Consider the following 17619-nt stretch of genomic DNA (forward strand, 5'->3'; position numbering starts at 1 on the left):
AGAAAAAGAAAAAATCAGTACAGGGTAAGGACCAAGGAGACATGGGCAGCAGGAGGTCAGGGTGCCCTTGAGATGGACGAGTGGGGAGGGCTGGGATCCGAGGGAAGGGCATTCAAGGACAGTGCTTCTCAACTGGGTACGATTTGCCCCCAAGGGGCACTTGGCAATGCCTGGAGGCATTTCTGGTTGTCATAACTTGGGGGAGGGTGCTCCTGGCATGAAGTGGGTCAAGACAGCCCCACCCAGAGAAGGATCTGGCCCCAACGTCTGCTGTGCTCAGGCGCAGGAAGCAGGCTCTGGCTCCAGCCGTGCTCGTGAGAAACGGTGCGGAAGAGGTCGAGTCAGTGCAAAGGGCCTGGGGTAGGCCAATGAAGTCACTCAATTCCGGAGAGCCCAGCTCCTGGCTGGAGGTCCCCCAGCCCGCCCCCGAGACCCCTGCAGAGTCTTGCTCTGTCACCCAGGCTGGATGGAGCGCAGCGGCGTGATCTCAGCTCACTGCAACCTCCGTCTCCCAGGTTCAAGCCTTTCTCCTGGCTCAGTCTCCCGAGTAGCTGGGATTTCAGGCACCTGCCACCACATCTGGCTAATTTTTGTATTTTTAGTAGAGGCGGGATTTCACCATGTTGGCCAGGCTGGCCTCCAACTCCCAACCTCAGGTAATCTGCCCGCCTCGGCCTCCCAAACTGCTGGGATTACAGGCGTGAGCCACCGCGCCCGGCCACTCCCAGGCTGTTTACTTCCTCAGTAGCAACATGGCATGAGGCCCACCAGACTTCATCCGCTAACAAGTCAGGGCGGCCTGTGCTATCCAAACGTACCCACGCCCACAGCCTCCCCGCTCTCCGTGCTGAGCCACCCCCTCAGCCCAGCCAGGGGGGCGGGGGGTGACATTCAGGAGCCGGAATGCTGGATTTGAGAGCTCAGAAGTCAGACCCAAATTCCACTGGGCTCTTATTTCAGAAGGAAGAGGAGGAAGAGGCTGAAGAAAGCGCATCTTTGGCTCAAGGCGTTTGTGAGTTTTTCTTTTCTTTTTTGTGAGACGGCGTTTTGCTCTCGTTGCCCAGGCTGGAGCTGCAATCTCAGCTCACTGAAGCCTTGACCTCCTGGGCTCAGGCGATCCTCCCACCTCAGCCTCCCGAGTAGCTGGGACCACAGGAGCACGCCATCACAACTGGCTAATTTTTGTGGGTTTTTTTTTTTGTAGAAATGGGGTCTTGCTATGTTACAGTTTAGGCTAATCTGGAGCTCCTGGGTTCAAGCAGTCCTCCCGCCTCGGTTTCCCAAAGTGCTGGAATTGCGGGCGAGATTTTTTTTTTTTTTTTTTTCATTTTTTGAGACAAAGCCTTGCTCTGTGCTCTGTCACCCAGGCTGGAATGCAGTGGCTCGATCTTGGCTCACTGCAAACTCCACCTCCCGGGTTCAGGCAATTCTCCTGCCTCAGCCTCCTGAGTAGCTGGGATTACAGGCACGTGCCACCATGCCCAGCTAACTTTTGTATTTTTAGTAGAGACGGGGTTTCACCATGTTGACCAGGATGGTCTCGATCTGTTGACCTCGTGATCCACCCGCCTCGGCCTCCCACAGTGCTGGGATTACAGGTGTGAGCCACCGCACCCGGCTGATTTTTTAAATTCTTATTAAGGACTCTCCCGGAACGCTGGAGGTGCTCAGGGCTCCCAGCATCCTGCTTGAGTCTCCATGGAGACGGAGCGTGTGTCTCCTGGCTGACTCCACCAGCCCCCCGTGCCACGCTGGGCCCGGCCAAGCCTCAGCTGAGCCTAACCACCTGGGTGTGTTCTGGGCCGAGGAGCAGGATGTTGTGGGAGGACTCCTGACCCCTCGCCCAGCCCTGATGTTCTGTTCCATCCGGGGGCGGCCAGGAGGCTGCCAGGAACAGCAGTGACAAATATCCATTCACTGAGTGCTAGGAGCTCCCAGGCACTGTGCTAAGACCACATTTTAGCTCCCGAAGCCACACCAGACCAGGGCCTTCACCATATCCTCTTTTTCTTTTTCAGCTTTTTTTTTTTTTTTTGAGATGAGGGAGTCTCGCTCTGTCGTCCAGGCTGGAGTGCAGCGGCACAATCTCGGCTCACTGCAACCTCCACCCCCCAGGTTTAAGGAATTCTCCTGCCTCAGCCTCCCGAGTAGCTGGGATTACAGGTGTGCGCCACCATGCCCGGCTAATTTTCTATTTCTTTTTTTTTTGAGACGGAGTTTCGCTCTTGTTGCCCAGGCTGGAGTGCAATGGGGCACTCTCTGCTCACCGCAACCTCCACCTGCCAGTTTCAAGCAATTCTCCTGCCTCAGCCTCCCGAGTAGCTGGGATTACAGGTGTGCACCACCACGCCCGGCTAGTTTTGTATTTTTTGGTAGAGACGGGGTTTCGCCATGTTGGCTAGGATGGTCTTGAACTCCCGACCTCAGGTGATCTGTCGGCCTCGGCCTCCCAAAGTGCTGGGATTACAGGCGTGAGCCACCGCACCTGGCCCCTCTCCCCTCTCTTTGGTCGTGCTTGGCAAATAAGGAAACTGAGGCTCAGCTGCCTGCTGCGTGGGGAGATGGGAGGGGACGGGGGGGGAGGTGTGTGTGCTCCAGAGTCTGGATGCCGGGTTCAAATCCCAGCTCTCCTACCGTGTGATCTTACACCAGCCACTTAAGCTCTCTGGACCCCCGTTTCCCCTCTAAGTCGGGTGGGGGTTTCATACAAATGGCATCACACGCGGTGTGGTCTTCTGCGTCTGGCGCCTCTCGCCGAGCAGGGTGTTCCCAAGGTGCCTCTCCACTAGGGCCTGGGTCAGAGTCCCATCGTTTTTCACGGCTGAGTCACATTCCATTGGCTGGACGGACCGCAAAATGTTCCTTAAAGCCTGGTGCGGTGGCTCACGCCTGTCATCCTAGCACTCTGGGAGGCCGAGGCGGGAGGATCGCTTGAGCCCAGAAATTTGGATCTAGCCTGGACAACATAGCAAGACCCCATCTGTACAAAAAAAATTAAAAATTAGCCAGGCACGGTGGTGTGCACATCTGTTGCTCGGGAGGCTGAGGCGGGAGGATTGCTTTAGCCCAGGAGATCAAGGCTGCAGAGAGCTATGATCATGCCACCACACTCTAGCCTGGGCGACAGAGCCAGACCTTGTCTCAAAAATCTATATAAAAAATAAAAATTTAGGCCGGGCGCCGTGGCTCACGCCTGTAATCCCAGCACTTTGGGAGGCCGAGGCGGGTGGATCACGAGGTCAAGAGATTGAGACCATCCTGGTCAACATGGTGAAACCCCGTCTCTACTAAAAATACAAAAAATTAGCTGGGCATGGTGGCACGTGCCTGTAGTCCCAGCTACTCCGGAAGCTGAGGCAGGAGAATCGCTTGAACCCAGGAGGGGGAGGTTGTGGTGACCCGAGATCGCGCCATTGCACTCCAGCCTGGGTAACAAGAGCGAAACTCCATCTCAATAAATAAATAAATAAATAAAAATTTAAAGTAGCCAGGTGTGGCAGCAGGTGCCTGTAATCTCAGCTACTCAGGAGGCTGAGGCATGAGAATTAAGTACTTGAATCCAGGAGACGGAGGTTGCGGTGCGCTGAGATTGCCCCACTGAACTCCAGCCTGGGCTCCAGAGCAAGAGCCTGTCTCAAAAATTAAATAAATAAATAAAAATTAAATTTTAGGCCGGGTGCTTTGGCTGACACCTCTCACTCCAGCACTTTGAGTGGCTGAGGTCAGGAGTTTGAGACCAGCCTGACCAACACGGTGAAACCCCATATCTATTAAAAATACAAAATTAGCTGGGTGTGGTGGCGGGCTCGTAATCCCAGCTACTCAGGAGGCAGGAGAATCGCTTGAACCTGGGAGGCGGAGGTTGCAGTGAGCCGAGATCGCACCACTGCGCTCCAGCCTGGGTGAAAGAGCGAGACTCTGTCTCAAAAACAAATAAACACATAAATAAAATTTTACATTAGCTGGGTGTGGCGGAGTGTACCTGTAATCCCAGCTACTCAGGAGGCTGAGGCAGGAGGAACCTGAAAGGGGGAGGTTGCAGTGAGCCAAGATCACACCACTGAACTTCAGCCTGGGTGATGGAGAGAGACTCCATCTAAAAAAAGAGAAAAAAAGTGTTTTTTTTGTTTTTGTTTTTGTTTTTTTGAGACAAGATTTTACTCTGTCGCCCAGACCAGAGGCAGTGATGCGATCATGGCTCACTGCAGCCCCAGTCTCCCCGGGTTCAAGAGATGCTCCTGTCTCAGCCTCCGAGTAGCTGGGACCGAAGGTGCACATCAACCACGCCTGGCTAATGCTTTTTTTATTTTTTGTAGCGATGGGGTCTCGCTGTGTTGCCCAGGCCAGTCTCCAGCTCCTGCGCTCAGATGGTCCTCCTGCCTCTGCTTCCCGCAGTGCTGGGATTACAGGTGTGAACCGGCGCACCCAGCCCTTATTATCGTTATTATTAATATTTCGGTGCGTTTCATACATGCAGGGTCACGGGCACTCGAGAGCTGGGAGAGATACTGCCAGCGTTTCTCCTGTCCTGTTATGATGAGTGAGCGCCAGCATTCCTTCCCGTTGGTGACATTACTGACGGGCCAAGGACACTATGCGTAAGCACCCTATAGAACTGGAAGACACTTTTAGCGTTCTCCTGTGCTGTCGTGAATAGTGGGGACTCTCTCCCTCTTGCCGTTGATTCATCATTATTAGCGTTATTATTATTATTATTATTTTGAGACGGAGTTTTGCTCTTGTCACCCAGGCTGGAGTGCAGTGGTGCGATCTCGGCTCACCGCAACCTCAGCCTCCCGAGTTCAAGCGATTCTCCTGCCTCAGTCTCCCGAGTAGCTGGGATGACAGGCGCTCGCCACCACGCCCGGCTCATTTTTGTGGTTTTAGTAGAGACGGGGGGGGGGGGGGGGTTTCACCATGTTGGCCAGGCTGGTCTCGAACTCCTGACCTCAAGTGATCCGTCCTCCTCGGCCTCCCAAAGTGCTGGGATGACAGGCGCTCGCCACCACGCCCGGCTCATTTTTGTGTCTTTAGTAGAGACGGGGTTTCGCCGTGTTGGCCAGGCTGGTCTCGAACTCCTGACCTCAAGTGATCCGTCCTCCTCGGCCTCCCAAAGTGCTGGGATGACAGGCGCTCGCCACCACGCCCGGCTCATTTTTGTGTCTTTAGTAGAGACGGGGTTTCGCCGTGTTGGCCAGGCTGGTCTCGAACTCCTGACCTTGTGACCCCCCCCACAGTGCTGGGATGACAGGCCCTATTATTAGTGTTATTAACACCATTGATGAGTCACCCACTTAAAGGGTCTGGGGCGCTTTCTATGCGCAAGGCCCCCCCCACGGAACCCCCCCCCCCCCCCCGGCGACCTGTGACATTTTTCCTGCCCTTCACGGGCGCCGGCGAGTCCCCGCCCCACGTCCCCGGGAAGCCGGCTGAGGCCCGGTCCCGCTCGCAGCTCCGCCCTCGCCCACCCGTAGGCGGCGCCCGGGCCCGCCGGCCTCAGTTTCCCCGCGCGGCCCGGCGTTGGGGGGGGCGGTGGTGGTGGGGGGAGCGGGGATGCGCGCGGCGCGGCCGCCAGGGGCCGCTGCGGAGCCGCCTTTGTGGTCCCGCTGCCGGGGCGGGCGCGGGCGGGAGGAGGGCGCGGGGGCCCGGGAGGGAGGCGGGAGGCGCGGCCGCCGCTCCAGCTGCGAGTCCTCCCGCCGCCGGCTCGGTCCCGCGCCCGCCATGGCCCGCCTGACGGAGAGCGAGGCGCGCCGGCAGCAGCAGCAGCTCCTCCAGCCGCGGCCCTCGCCCGTGGGCAGCAGCGGCCCCGAGCCCCCCGGGGTGCAGCCCGACGGCATGAAGGACCTGGACGCCATCAAACTCTTCGTGGGCCAGATCCCGCGCCACCTGGACGAGAAGGACCTCAAGCCGCTCTTCGAGCAGTTCGGCCGCATCTACGAGCTCACGGTGCTCAAAGACCCCTACACGGGGATGCACAAAGGTGGGCGCCCGGCCCCTCCCCGCCCCCACCCACGCTCCGGCATCTCCCCGTCCCCGTCCCTGTCCCCGTCCCCGTCCCCATCCCCATCCCCGTCCCCGTCCCCGTCCCCGTCCCCATCCCCGTCCCCGTCCCCGTCCCCATCCCCATCCCTGTCCCCATCCCCGTCCCCATCCCCATCCCCGTCCCCATCCCCATCCCTGTCCCCATCCCCGTCCCCATCCCCATCCCTGTCCCCGTCCCCATCCCTGTCCCCGTCCCCATCCCTGTCCCCATCCCCGTCCCCATCCCCATCCCCGTCCCCATCCCTGTCCCCATCCCTGTCCCCATCCCTGCCCCCATCCCTGTCCCCGTCCCCATCCCTGTCCCCATCCCCATCCCCGTCCCCATCCCTGTCCCCGTCCCCATCCCCGTCCCCATCCCCATCCCCGTCCCCATCCCCATCCCCATCCCCGTCCCCATCCCTGTCCCCGTCCCCATCCCCATCCCTGTCCCCATCCCTGTCCCCATCCCCATCCCCGTCCCCGTCCCCATCCCCGTCCCCGTCCCCGTCCCCGTCCCCATCCCTCCTGCTCACCTCCCTCCTCTGCCTGCCTCTGCCGGAGCCTCGGCTCCTACCCCCTCCCTCCCACCCACCCCTCCTCCCCCCTCTGGGGGTGCAGCTGACAGATCCGAGCGGGCCCCCTCCCCTCCTCCGCCCCCTCTCCCTCCCTCCCCACCTTCCGGCATCTCCTCTCTCTCTCTCTCTCTCCCTCTCTCTCTCCCTCTCTCTCCTTTTCTCTTCTCTCCCATCTCCCTCGACCTCCCATCCTTCCCCCCACAGCACCCTCTCTCTCCCTCCCTCCCTCCCTCACCCTTCCATCCCCCAGACCCCCACCCCTTCCTCCCTCCCTCACCCACTCTTTCCTGCCCGTTTGCCAGGGGAGCCTCGGGAACCCCGGCACCCCTCCCTGCCCACCCCCACCCCCCATTCATTCAGCTTCCCCAGGCCCCGTCGGGGAAGTTTGCACCTGCGGACTCCATTGCTCTGGTTGTTTTCACAAAGCCGGGCCGGCGGGGCAGGTCTGGCCGCGGGGGACACGGATGCCCAGGACCCCAGGCTGATCGGTAACTACAAAGAAAGACGGATTGGGGGCGCCCGGCTTGGGGGGACGCGCCTGGCCTCGCCTGGGGTGACGGAGAGGCTCCCCGTGTCTGCCGCCCACCCTCTGGCCCCACCACCCCGCTAGGATCAGCATTCTCTCCTCCATTTCTCTGCCCTCCCCCTCCCCCGCCTCCACCTTGGGCTCAAGTTGAAACTGGCCGAGCCTCTTAGCAATGTGTTGGGGTCTCAGGCCCAAGACAATGAGCTTGGACGTGTCCATCTGGGCAGAGCCCAAATCCTGGGGTGGACGGGGAGGAGGACGGAGGCGTGGGCGGCCTCAGGCCTGTCTGCCCCCCTCCCGCCGGATTCTCCCTCCCTGGCATCGCGGATGGGGGTGTCCAGCGATTGTGTCCCCAGCCCTTGGTTCCCACCACGGGCCCAGCGTCCGAACTGGGGTGGCTTTGACAGCCTTCCCATCAGGTGTTGGGGGCTGGGGGTGGGCACTTCAGAGGCTTCGTCCTGGACACCCCCAGTCCCCCCCATCCTCCAGGAAGACCCTGAGAGGCCTTGGGGACCGACCGGGGCCCATGACCTATTTTAGACCCACTTTTCCCCCAGCACTGCGCCGGGTAAGCATGAATGCATGTTTATTGAATGAATGAATGAATGAATGATGGGTTCAAGCAGGCCCTAGGGAGGGTCTGGTGAGATGGAGCCCAGGCCTGTCACTCCAGCTAGACCCTCCAGCTGGTATCTTAAGGGAGAGGAAAGAAACCCCTCCCCATTCCCCATCTCTTTTCAAAACCAACCATCACAAAAAAAAAAAAAAAATTGGGCCTGAAAAATCTAACTCCTCCGTGTGGCCTAGGAGGGCAGAGGGGCTCCCATGCAGCCCCCGGAACTCAATCTCTGGGGTCCAGAGGTGATAGGTGGGCTTTTCCCACACGCCCCCACCCCCTGGCATACTGGAAACACCCATTTCTAGAAAGATTCCCGTGGGATGGGGGAGTCCACGTGGCCCCCCAAAAGGTTGCATTGAAAGCCTGCTGGTTGAGCTCTAGTTTGGAGAGACAGATGGGGGTGCAGGGATTGGAGAACCCTGGTGAATTCTTCTTCTTATTTTTAAATCTCTGGGAAATCTGGACAAGGGAGAGGTGAGGGGTGAGGGAGGGGCTGGGGCTGGGTTTTCACCCGGTCCTGAGCCTCAGTTTCCCTGCTGTCGACAGCAGGGCCATGGCACCAGCCCAGTGGTTTTTTACAGGTTGGACAAAGTTGAGGTCCCTGGGATGCCTCGGGGGTATTTCCCATCTTCGGGCTTTCCTAGGAGGGTGAGAATTGAGAGGCCATGTCCATGACAGCCGGCGATCGCCCTCCGCGTTTTAGGGGTCCTGGGTCTGTCAGTGTGTGAGATACAGGGGCTTTCTCTGGTGTTGAAAATGGGTGCAGCCCCCCCGGTACCCTCGGGCCAGTGAATCCCCGCCTGTGCGGGGCCTGGCTGGACTTTACCTGGGCTTTGCCCGTGGGTGCTTGGCACGAAGGGGTGAGGGGAACGGAGGAGGTGGGGGTGTCTGCAGAATCAGCATCTCTGATCCAGGCTTGCGTTTGGGGCTCAGCTGTGTGGCTCCTGGTTACTGACTGCCCTCTCTGGGCCTTGGCCAAAGGGAGATGGAATGGTGAGTGGGAAGTCAGGATTCTTAGGGAAAGGAGTGAGTTGAGACACCTGCCACCAACACTGACCTTACTAGGGCCTTGTTTCTGGGAACCCTGGTGTGGTAGAATGTGCCTCTTCAGAGAGGCAGCGCCGTGGGGGTGTGGACCTCAGGCCTGGAGAGAAATCCCTTTCGGATGCTGGCGGGGCCCGTGGGACTGGGCACAAGAGATCTGTAAGGAGTAGGCTGGGGTGGGATGAGAACGTCCTGGAGGGGCACGGGCTCCTGGCACAAGCCGGGGGGTGGGTCAGCTGGCACCAGCTTCTGCCCTTCCTTGGCCTCCACATGGCAGGGCCTTGTTTGATGTCCTCATGGAAGGTGGAGGTGGGCTCCGGAGTGACAGCGCATTTCTGGGAAACTGAGGACTGGAGAGACACATCCTGGGTCCCAGTCTGACCACAGCTAGGCCCGCATTTCCTCCCTGCCTTCCTCCCAGGCCGGGGGAGCACCCATGCCTATATCTGTGTGACATAGGGGTGACAGGTTCCCCGAAGCTGAGAGTGGGACCCCAAAGATGGTGCTGGGGACGGAGGGGCCCGTGACACCTGACAGCCACAGCTGGCCTGCCTGAAGGCGGCGTGGGAGCAGCCGGATTCCTAGAGGCCAAGCTGAGACCCAGAGAAAGGCGGGAGGCCTTGTCCAGGAGTGGGGCAGGGGTACGGGGACAGGGCGGCAGCCAGGTGGTCCCCCCAAAGAGGGCAGGCCTTGGGGTGCTGGATTTGCTTTTAAGAGAGTGAGAGAGGTGAGGACCCAGAGAAGGAGGGGGCTGCAGAGAGATGGAGGACCACAGGGAGCCCACAAGCTGCTCCTGCCAGACCTCCTCATCCAGAGAGAGGGGGTCTCCCCCAGGAAGGACCCCCCTACCCCAGGCCGGGGGTCAGGCCAGGAACTGGAGGCTGGGATGGGGGCTCCCACTGGTTCCCCTGCAGTTTCCTGCCCCGGGGACCCTCACTCCAAGGGAGGCCACGCTGGAGCTTCGGCTGCCCCTATCTCTGGATGGTGGCTGCCTGGGTGCCCACCCTGCCAGGGGAAGGTGCCCGCGGTGGTGCTGGTCCGCCGCTGCCACTGGGGCCCCCGTTTATGGTAATGGCATATACATTTGCATGTTAATGACCATGTTTGTCTTAAAGCGGAGGTTGCGCTGGGGGACGGTGTAGGTGGGGGGGCCCAGCGGGGGCCCGGGTGGGGGCCCGCGGTTTCCATGGGAGCACCAGCTGCCAGCTCGGCTGGGGCGGGGTGAGGGGAGGAGGAGGCTGTGGCAGTCTGAGCTCTGAGGCGTGAGATTCCGCGTGTGACGCACCAGCCCCAGGGAGAAGGCGGGCTGGGCGGCCTGGCGGGGGGACCGCGGGAGCAGTTGGCGCTCCTGGTGGCGGCGGGGACAGCAGCAGGGGGCTGGAGGCGGCCGGCAGGGTTGGCCGGCGTGTGCGCACCTGGGAAGGACCCCTGCTGGGGTGGTGTGTGGCTTCAGACTGGGCACGCCCCTCTCCGTGCCTCGTTTTCCCCTGCTGCCCGTCTTCTCGTTTATTTAACAGTCTTTCATGAGGCCCGGGAGCCTCACACCTGTGACTGTGACATCGTTTCTGCACCTCTCCCTCCGCTGCTTCAGGCACAGAACATTTATTGAACGCCTACTGTATTCCAGCATTTGTGCAGAGCTGGGCATCTGATGTGAACAAAATTCATTACGGGATTCATGATGGGGTGGGCTAGATGTGAATCCGTCCCCCTGGATAAGCAACATTTATTGAGCGCTTGCTGTGTACCAGGCCCGGTTCTAGACCCTGGGCTACTGGGTTGGGCAAAACAGATAAAATCTGCCATCCCTACCCCCACCCAGACCTCCCCTCCCACCAGATTCCAGTTTAAGGGAGGGAGACAGCTGAGGACCTGAGCTTACAAGCCATGGAGCTCAGGGATGTGATGGCAAAACACACACCAGCAGTGACAGCCCAGCGGAGGGCCCTGCCCCTGCAGGAGTGGAAACCAGGAGGGCTGCCTGGAGGAGGAGGAATTTAGTGTACAAGAGTAGTTGAGAGCTTGCAGTTGAGATGAGTCTGGTTTCTCTGCATCTTGTGGCCTTGGGCAGGTGTATTCATCCCTCCAAGCTGGAGTGCGTCTTCCTGTTTCAGAGGAAACCAGGGAGGAGAAAGGAGAAGCGGCAGGGAGGCTCTCGGCATGGGGCCGGGCACACTATGTGCTTGGTCAGTGGGAGCAGGCTTATTACATGACTACGCTGAGCCCCGAGGCCAGAGGAGGATGCCTTGCTGGGGAGAGGTGTTCCTGGGGATGTTCAGGGGCCCAGCTGCGGGCAGGATGCAGTGTTTGCCCGGGTAGGAACGAAGCAGAGGGCCTTGGAAGCCCCAGGGTCCCTGTCTTCTATGGGGCTCACCTGTTGGGGCTCTTCCCAGGGGTCCTAGCCTGGGGCTGGACCCAGGGGGTTCTCTCTGAAGTGGGCTTCTGTTTCTCTCTTTCACCCCTCAAATTGGCAAGTGGAAACACCTGTAGGACCACACTCATTCATTCATTCATTCATTCATTCATTCTTCACCCACGTAACACTTCTTGAAAACCTTTTGGGGCCTCACCTCATGCTGAGCAAGAGAGGTCTGAGGTCAGAGCCGGACGTTGGCACCTATAGTCCAGTAGTCTGGGGTAGGTCAGAGGGAGGGAGTTTGAAGAAACTGGATAATGAAGCGGGAGCTCTGCCTGGAGGAGGGGCATCAGAAATGGGGCTTGGATGGATGGATAGGAGCTTTCCAGGTGGAGAAAGCATTTTATTTATGCATTCACAGAAATACTTACTGTGTTCCAGGCCCTATGATGGGCATGAAACACAGCAGTGAACAAGATAGGTAAATGTCTTGACTTTCTGGATACAGGGAGGGGGAACTGATCTGGGAAGGCCTGGAGGTGTGAAGACTGCATAGCTGGGTAGAGGAGGGATTAGGCGAGGCCTGGGAGATGAGGCTGGAGAGTCAGCACGGGCTGGACCAGGAAAGCCTCTGATGCTGAACTGAGCTTGGACTGTTTCCTGAGGGCACTGGGGAGCCATGGAAGACTTTAGAGCGGGGAGGGATTCGGGCAGACCTGTTTGGGAAGCACTGCCATTGCCATCACCAGCCTCTTCCCAGCCTCCCAGCCTTGCTCAAAATATGCTCATTTCCTTCACACCTGGATGGACAAAATAGAAGCTTCCAGTGGGGTGAGGCCCACAGTGTGGGAGGAGGGAGATACAAAGAAGCAGATGTGTGTTCCGATTCTATTGGCTCCTAGAGAACCAAGCTCCCCTCCTCCATATGAACCACAGGAGGAGACTGGAGCCCAGAGAGGGGCAACACCCAGCCCAAGCCATACAGCAGAACACCTGGGCTTCACACCTCCCAGCCTGAGCCTTGCCCCGCTCTGGAAGGAGAGAAAGAAACATGATTTTGGAAACAGACGAGAGTCAGAGCCAACCAGGGAGGCCCGCTGTCCTTGAACTTAGGATGACCAGGGCCAAAGGGAGAGGCTGTCGGGTCTGGAAGACACTGACCTAGGAGTTCACTTGGTCCAGGGTCGTAGTCGACATCAGCGATGTGTAAGCTCTAGAAGGGCAGACACTGTGTCCCGTTGGCCATTTGGAAGTGAGCTTGTGGATGAACAAGGACACGAGGACATGAGAAGATGTGGGGATGGGCTGGCTAACGGAGGGATGGAGAGGTGGATGAATGAATCAGTGGGTGCAGACGTGGGTGGGTGGGTGAGTGGATGGATGAATGAACTGATGGGTGGATGGTGGGTGGGTGGGTGGATGAGTGGGTGGCAGTGACGCTAGGTATGCGTGGCTTTGATGGATAGAAAAGTGGGTAGGTAAGTGGAAGGTTTGAATGAACTGATGGGTGGATGGTGGATGGATGGATGGATGGGTGGGTGGATGAATGATGAATGGATTTATAGATAGATGATGTATGGGTATGGATGGATGGATTTGTAGATGGGTGGATAGATGGGTATATGAATAGACAGGCGAATGGATGGGTGGGTGGGAGAATGGATGGATAGTAGATTGATGAATGGATAGATGGATGGATTGGGTAGATGGACGAGTGGGTGGGTGAATGAATGGGTGGGTGGATGAATAGATTGATGGATAATGGGTGGTGGGTGAATGGATGGATGGATGGATGGGCAGATGGATGGGTAGGTGGATGGATGGATGGATGAATGGATGGATGGGCAGATGAATGGATTTATGGATGGATGGATGGATGGGTGGATGGATGGATGGATGGGTGGATGGATGGATGGGTGGATGGATGGATGGATGGGTGAATGGATGGATGGGCGGATGAATGGATTTATGGATGGATGGATGAATAGATGGGTAGATGGATGGATAGGTGGATGGATTGGTGGTTTAATGAGTAGATAGATGGATGGATGGATGGATGGATAGATGGGTAGATGGATGGGTAGGTGGATGGATTGGTGGTTTAATAAGTGGATGGATGGATGGATGGATGGATGGATGGATAGATGAGTGAATCGACGGATGGATGAATGGATTTATAGATGGATGTTTTAATGAGTAGATGGATGGATGGATGGATGGATGGATGATGGGTAGATGGATGGGTAGTTGGATGGATTGGTGGTTTAATAAGTGGATGGATGGATGGATGGATGGATAGATGAATGAATCGATGGATGAATGAATGGATTTATAGATGGATGGATAAATGGGTAGATAGATGGATAGGTGTATGGATGGACAGGTGGATGGATGGGTGGGTGGGAGAATGGATGGATAGTAGATTGATGAATGGATGGATGGATGGATTGGGTAGATGGATGAGTGGGTGGGTGAATGAATGGATGGGTGGATGGATGGGCAGATGGATGGGTAGGTGGATGGATTGGTGGTTTAATGAGTGGATGGATGGATGGATGGATGGATAGATGGATAGATGAGTGAATGGATGGATGAATGGATGGATGGATAGATGGATAGATGGATGGATAGGTGGGTGGATGGACAGGTGGATGAATGGGGGGTGGTGAATGGATGGATGGTAGATGAATGGATGGATGGATGGATTGGGTGGATGGATGAGTAGGTGGGTGGATGGACGGATGAGCAGATGAATAGATTGGTGGATATTTGGTGGATGGGTGGGTGGATGGATGATGGGCAGATAGATGGATGGGTGGATGAGCTGGTGGGTCAATGAGTGGATGAATAGATGGATGGATGATGGGTAGATGGAGAAATTGATGGATGGATGGGTAACTGGTGGATGGAATACTAGGTGGAAGGGTGGGTGCATGGATGGGTGGATGGATGGGTGGATGGATGGATGGGTGGATGGATGGATGGGTGGATGGATGGATGGATGGATGGGTGGATGGATGGGTGGATGGATGGATGGATGGGTGGATGGATGGATGGATGGGTGGATGGATGGATGGATGGGTGGATGGATGGGTGGATGGATGGATGGATGGGTGATAGATAGAAGAGGGGTAGAGTGAAGGATGAAAGGATGCTTCCTCAGCATTTACTACCTTCCTCCTCACCTGCGAATGGGAATGATCATAACCTTTGATCTCAGACAGGCTCGGTTCTAATCCTGGCTCCATTTTTTATTTCTGTGTAATCCTGGAAAAGCCACCTCATCTCTTCCGAACTGTAGTTACTTTATAAAAGAGAAAGAATACAGATAGCTAGGCCACAGAGCGGTTGTCAAAATTGGATTAACTTATATGATGTGGCCAGGCGTGGTAGCTCACACCTGTAATCCCAGTGCTTTGGGAGAATCCCTTGAGCCCAGGAGTTCAAGACCAGTCTGAGCAACACAGCAAGACCCAGCTCTACAAAAAATAAAAAACTTTACGCGGGTGTGGTGGTGAGCACTGTAGCCCCAGCCACTCAGGAGGCTGAGGGGGGAGGATTGCTTTGGTCACAGGAGGTTGAGGTCACAGTGAGCTATGATTGCACTTCTGCATTCCAGCCTGGGTGACAGAGTGAGACCGTGTCTCTAAGGAAAAAAAAAAAAAACATATGGTGTGATTCATGGAGTTAACCTGAATCATGTCTTGGATATTGTAGGTGTTCTCCGTAAATGGGCAGGCAGTCAAAATAGTCAACAGCCTGGCTGCGTTGCCTCATGCCTGTCATTCCAGCACTTTGGGAGGTTGAGGCGGGAGGATTGCTTGAGCCCAGGAGTTCCAGACCAGCCTGGGCAACATAGCAGGACCCCTTCTCTATAAAAAATAAATTTAAAAAATTTGCACGTGGCGTCATGCACCTTTAGTCCTCCTAGCTACTTGGGAGGCTGAGGAGAGAGGATGGCTGGAGGCTGGGAAGGTGGAAGCTGCAGTGAACCACGATTATGCCACTACACTCTAATCTGGAAAACAGCGAGACCCTGTCTCAAAATTTAAAAAGGCAAGGACTTTATTAAGTCTCTATTATGTGCCAGCCTTTGAGTGAGCCTTGAGGACATAGAGCAATGCAGGGGTAGGAGAGACTGACAGTGAACTACGAAACAAATACATGAACTTGAGATAGGTGAGTTGCCGTGAATAAACTGAAGATGTGTTTCGGGAGATGACAGCTTGCCTTGGGGGCCAGTGACCTTTGAGATGAGACCTGAATGACACATGGGAAGGCTGATATTCTAAAACCAAGGGAAAAGCGTTCCAGGCAGCGGGAACAGCCCCTGCAAAGGCCCTGGGGCAGGACCGCACCTGACGTGTTGGAGGAACATCAAGGAGGCCCTTGTGGCTGGAGCAGAGTGAGGAGGGGGAGGGAGGGAGGGGCGGCAGGAGAGGAGCGGGGCAGGTTGTTGAGCAGGTCCTGTGTGTCTTGGAAGGACTTTGGCTTTCACCCCAAGAGAGGTGAGCCGTGGAGACTGGTGGCAGGGGAGGGATAGGGTCTCTTAGGGAGCTCAGAGTCTGGACAATGTGGATTCGGGATCCTCCATTTTTAGATGGGGAAACTAAGGCACAGAAGGCCCTAGAATGTGTCAGGAAGCTTCTGCCACTAGGCTTGTGCCTGGCTTTTCTGAGGAGCTCCTGAAGGTGGCAGTACCTGGAGGCAGCTGGAAGATTGAGTGCAGCAGACCCCCTGAATGCCCTCACCTTCTCCCAGCAGCCTTTGAGGGCGGGGTCTTTATATCCAAGAGGATCTGCATTCTTGTCCCTGAGCACCTGCTCGGGGGAAGGACCAGAGGGGGAATCTCTAGCAGAGCTAGGAGTCTCTCTCTCTCTCTCTCTCTCTCTCTCTCTCTCTCTCTCGGGGTCTCACTATGTTGCTAAGGCTAAGACTGGTCTCGAACTCCTGGGCTCAAGCAATCTTCCCACCTCAACCTCCCACAGCATTGGGATCATAGGTGTGAGCCACCGTGACCAGCCGTGATGTGCTTCTCAATGGGGGTTATTCTAGGACACTTGGCAATGTCTGCAGGCATTGGTGGTTGTCGTGATTGGGGGGTGCTCCTGGCGGCGAGTAGTGTCGAGTGGGTGGAGGCCAGGAATCTCGCTCGGTACCTCCAGCGGATGGATGAATGGGCGGATGGATGGATGGGTGGGTGGATGGCTGAGTGGATGGATGGATGGATGAGTGGATGGATGGATGGATGAGTGGATGGATGAATAGGTGGATAGATAGATGGGTGGATGGGTGGATGAGTGGATGGGTGGATAGATGGGTGGGTGCGTGGATAAGTGGATGGATGGATGGGTAGATGGATGGGTGGATGAGTGGATGGATGGATGAGTGGATGTATGAATGGGCGGATGGATGGATGGGTGAATGGGTGGATGAGTGGATGGATGGATAGGTAGATGGATGGGTAGGTGGGTGGATGGATGAGTGGATGGATGAATAGGCGGATGGATAGATGGATGGATGGGTGGATAAGTGGATGGGTGGATAGATGGGTGGGTGGGTGGAGAAGTGGATGGATGGATGGGTAGATGGATGGGTAGGTGGGTGGGTGGATGAGTGGATGGATGGATAGCGGATGGATAGATGGGTGGATTAGTGGATGAGTAGATAGATGGGTGGGTGGGTGGATGAGTGGATGGATGGATTAGTGGATGTATGAATGGGTGGATGGATGGATGGGTGGATGAGTGGATAGATGGATGGGTAGGTGGGTGGATGGATGAATATGCGGATGGATAGATGGGTGGATAGATGGATGGGTAGATAGATGGGTGGATGAGTGGATGGATGGATGAGTGGATGGATGGATGAATAGGCGGATGGATAGATGGGTGGATGGGTGGATAGATGGGTGGGTGGGTGGATGAGTGGATGGATGGAAGGATGGGTGGATGGATGGATGGGTGGGTGGATGGATGAGTGGATAGAAGGATGGGTGGATGGATGGATGGGAGGATGGATGAATGGGTGGATGAATGGGTGCCCAGGGTGACAGATGATTTAGCTCCAAGCATCCACAGTGTGGAGGCTGAGAAACCCTGGTCCAGGGCACACCAATGACCTGGCTTGGGCAATTGATGCACAGTGAGTGAAGTGTCCTGGGGGCAAGGCCTGAAGGTGCTTAGGACAAAACCTGACAATGCCCTTGACTTCCCTCCCTCGTGACAACAACCGCACCTTCTACCCCTCCATCAGCAGAATCTGAGAGCTCTGCCTTCAAACCTCTCTAGAATCTGCCCCTTCTCTCTCCTCTGCCTTCACCTGGTCCAGCCCCTTCATCCCTCACCTGGACCAGTACAGTCCCCTCCATACCCTGGTCCCTGGCTCCCACCCTCGCATCCCACAGTCTGTTCTCCCTGCAGCACCCATCAGAGAGTGCCTGTGAGCATGAGTCAGGGCCCATCCCTTCTCTGCCTAT

At 56.7% G+C, this 17619-nt stretch overlaps 1 protein-coding gene and 1 long non-coding RNA gene across 23 annotated transcripts in view; one reads left to right on the forward strand and one right to left on the reverse strand.

Moving 5' to 3' along the window:
* The first annotated feature begins 5626 nt into the window (after positions 1–5626).
* The window catches only part of CELF5 (CUGBP Elav-like family member 5), a 76306-nt gene continuing 64313 nt past the window's right edge, over positions 5627–17619 (forward strand). For 12 of the 22 annotated variants that reach the window (XR_008478770.2, XR_008478771.2, XR_008478769.2 and 9 more), the window contains exon 1: positions 5627–5980. Coding sequence is in view for 8 of the 22 variants with exons in the window: in XM_078361489.1 (XP_078217615.1) it covers positions 5722–5980 (259 nt within the window). In the remaining 14 variants the exon portion in view is untranslated. Of the gene's footprint in view, positions 5981–6741; positions 7085–7424; positions 7691–17619 lie in introns of those variants that run through there. The other 10 variants (XR_013531235.1, XR_013531234.1, XM_078361484.1 and 7 more) reach the window with 2 other exon arrangements.
* On the reverse strand, positions 11355–14667 carry LOC128930557 (uncharacterized). The gene is made up of 5 exons (XR_008478773.2): positions 14542–14667; positions 14327–14445; positions 12303–12398; positions 11858–11941; positions 11355–11476 (listed from the first exon to the last, which is right to left on the reverse strand). It is a non-coding gene; the product is annotated as an uncharacterized LOC128930557 (long non-coding RNA).

The sequence above is a fragment of the Callithrix jacchus genome, chromosome 22, assembly GCF_049354715.1.
Source record: "Callithrix jacchus isolate 240 chromosome 22, calJac240_pri, whole genome shotgun sequence".
NCBI classification, from domain to species: Eukaryota; Metazoa; Chordata; class Mammalia; order Primates; family Cebidae; genus Callithrix; species Callithrix jacchus.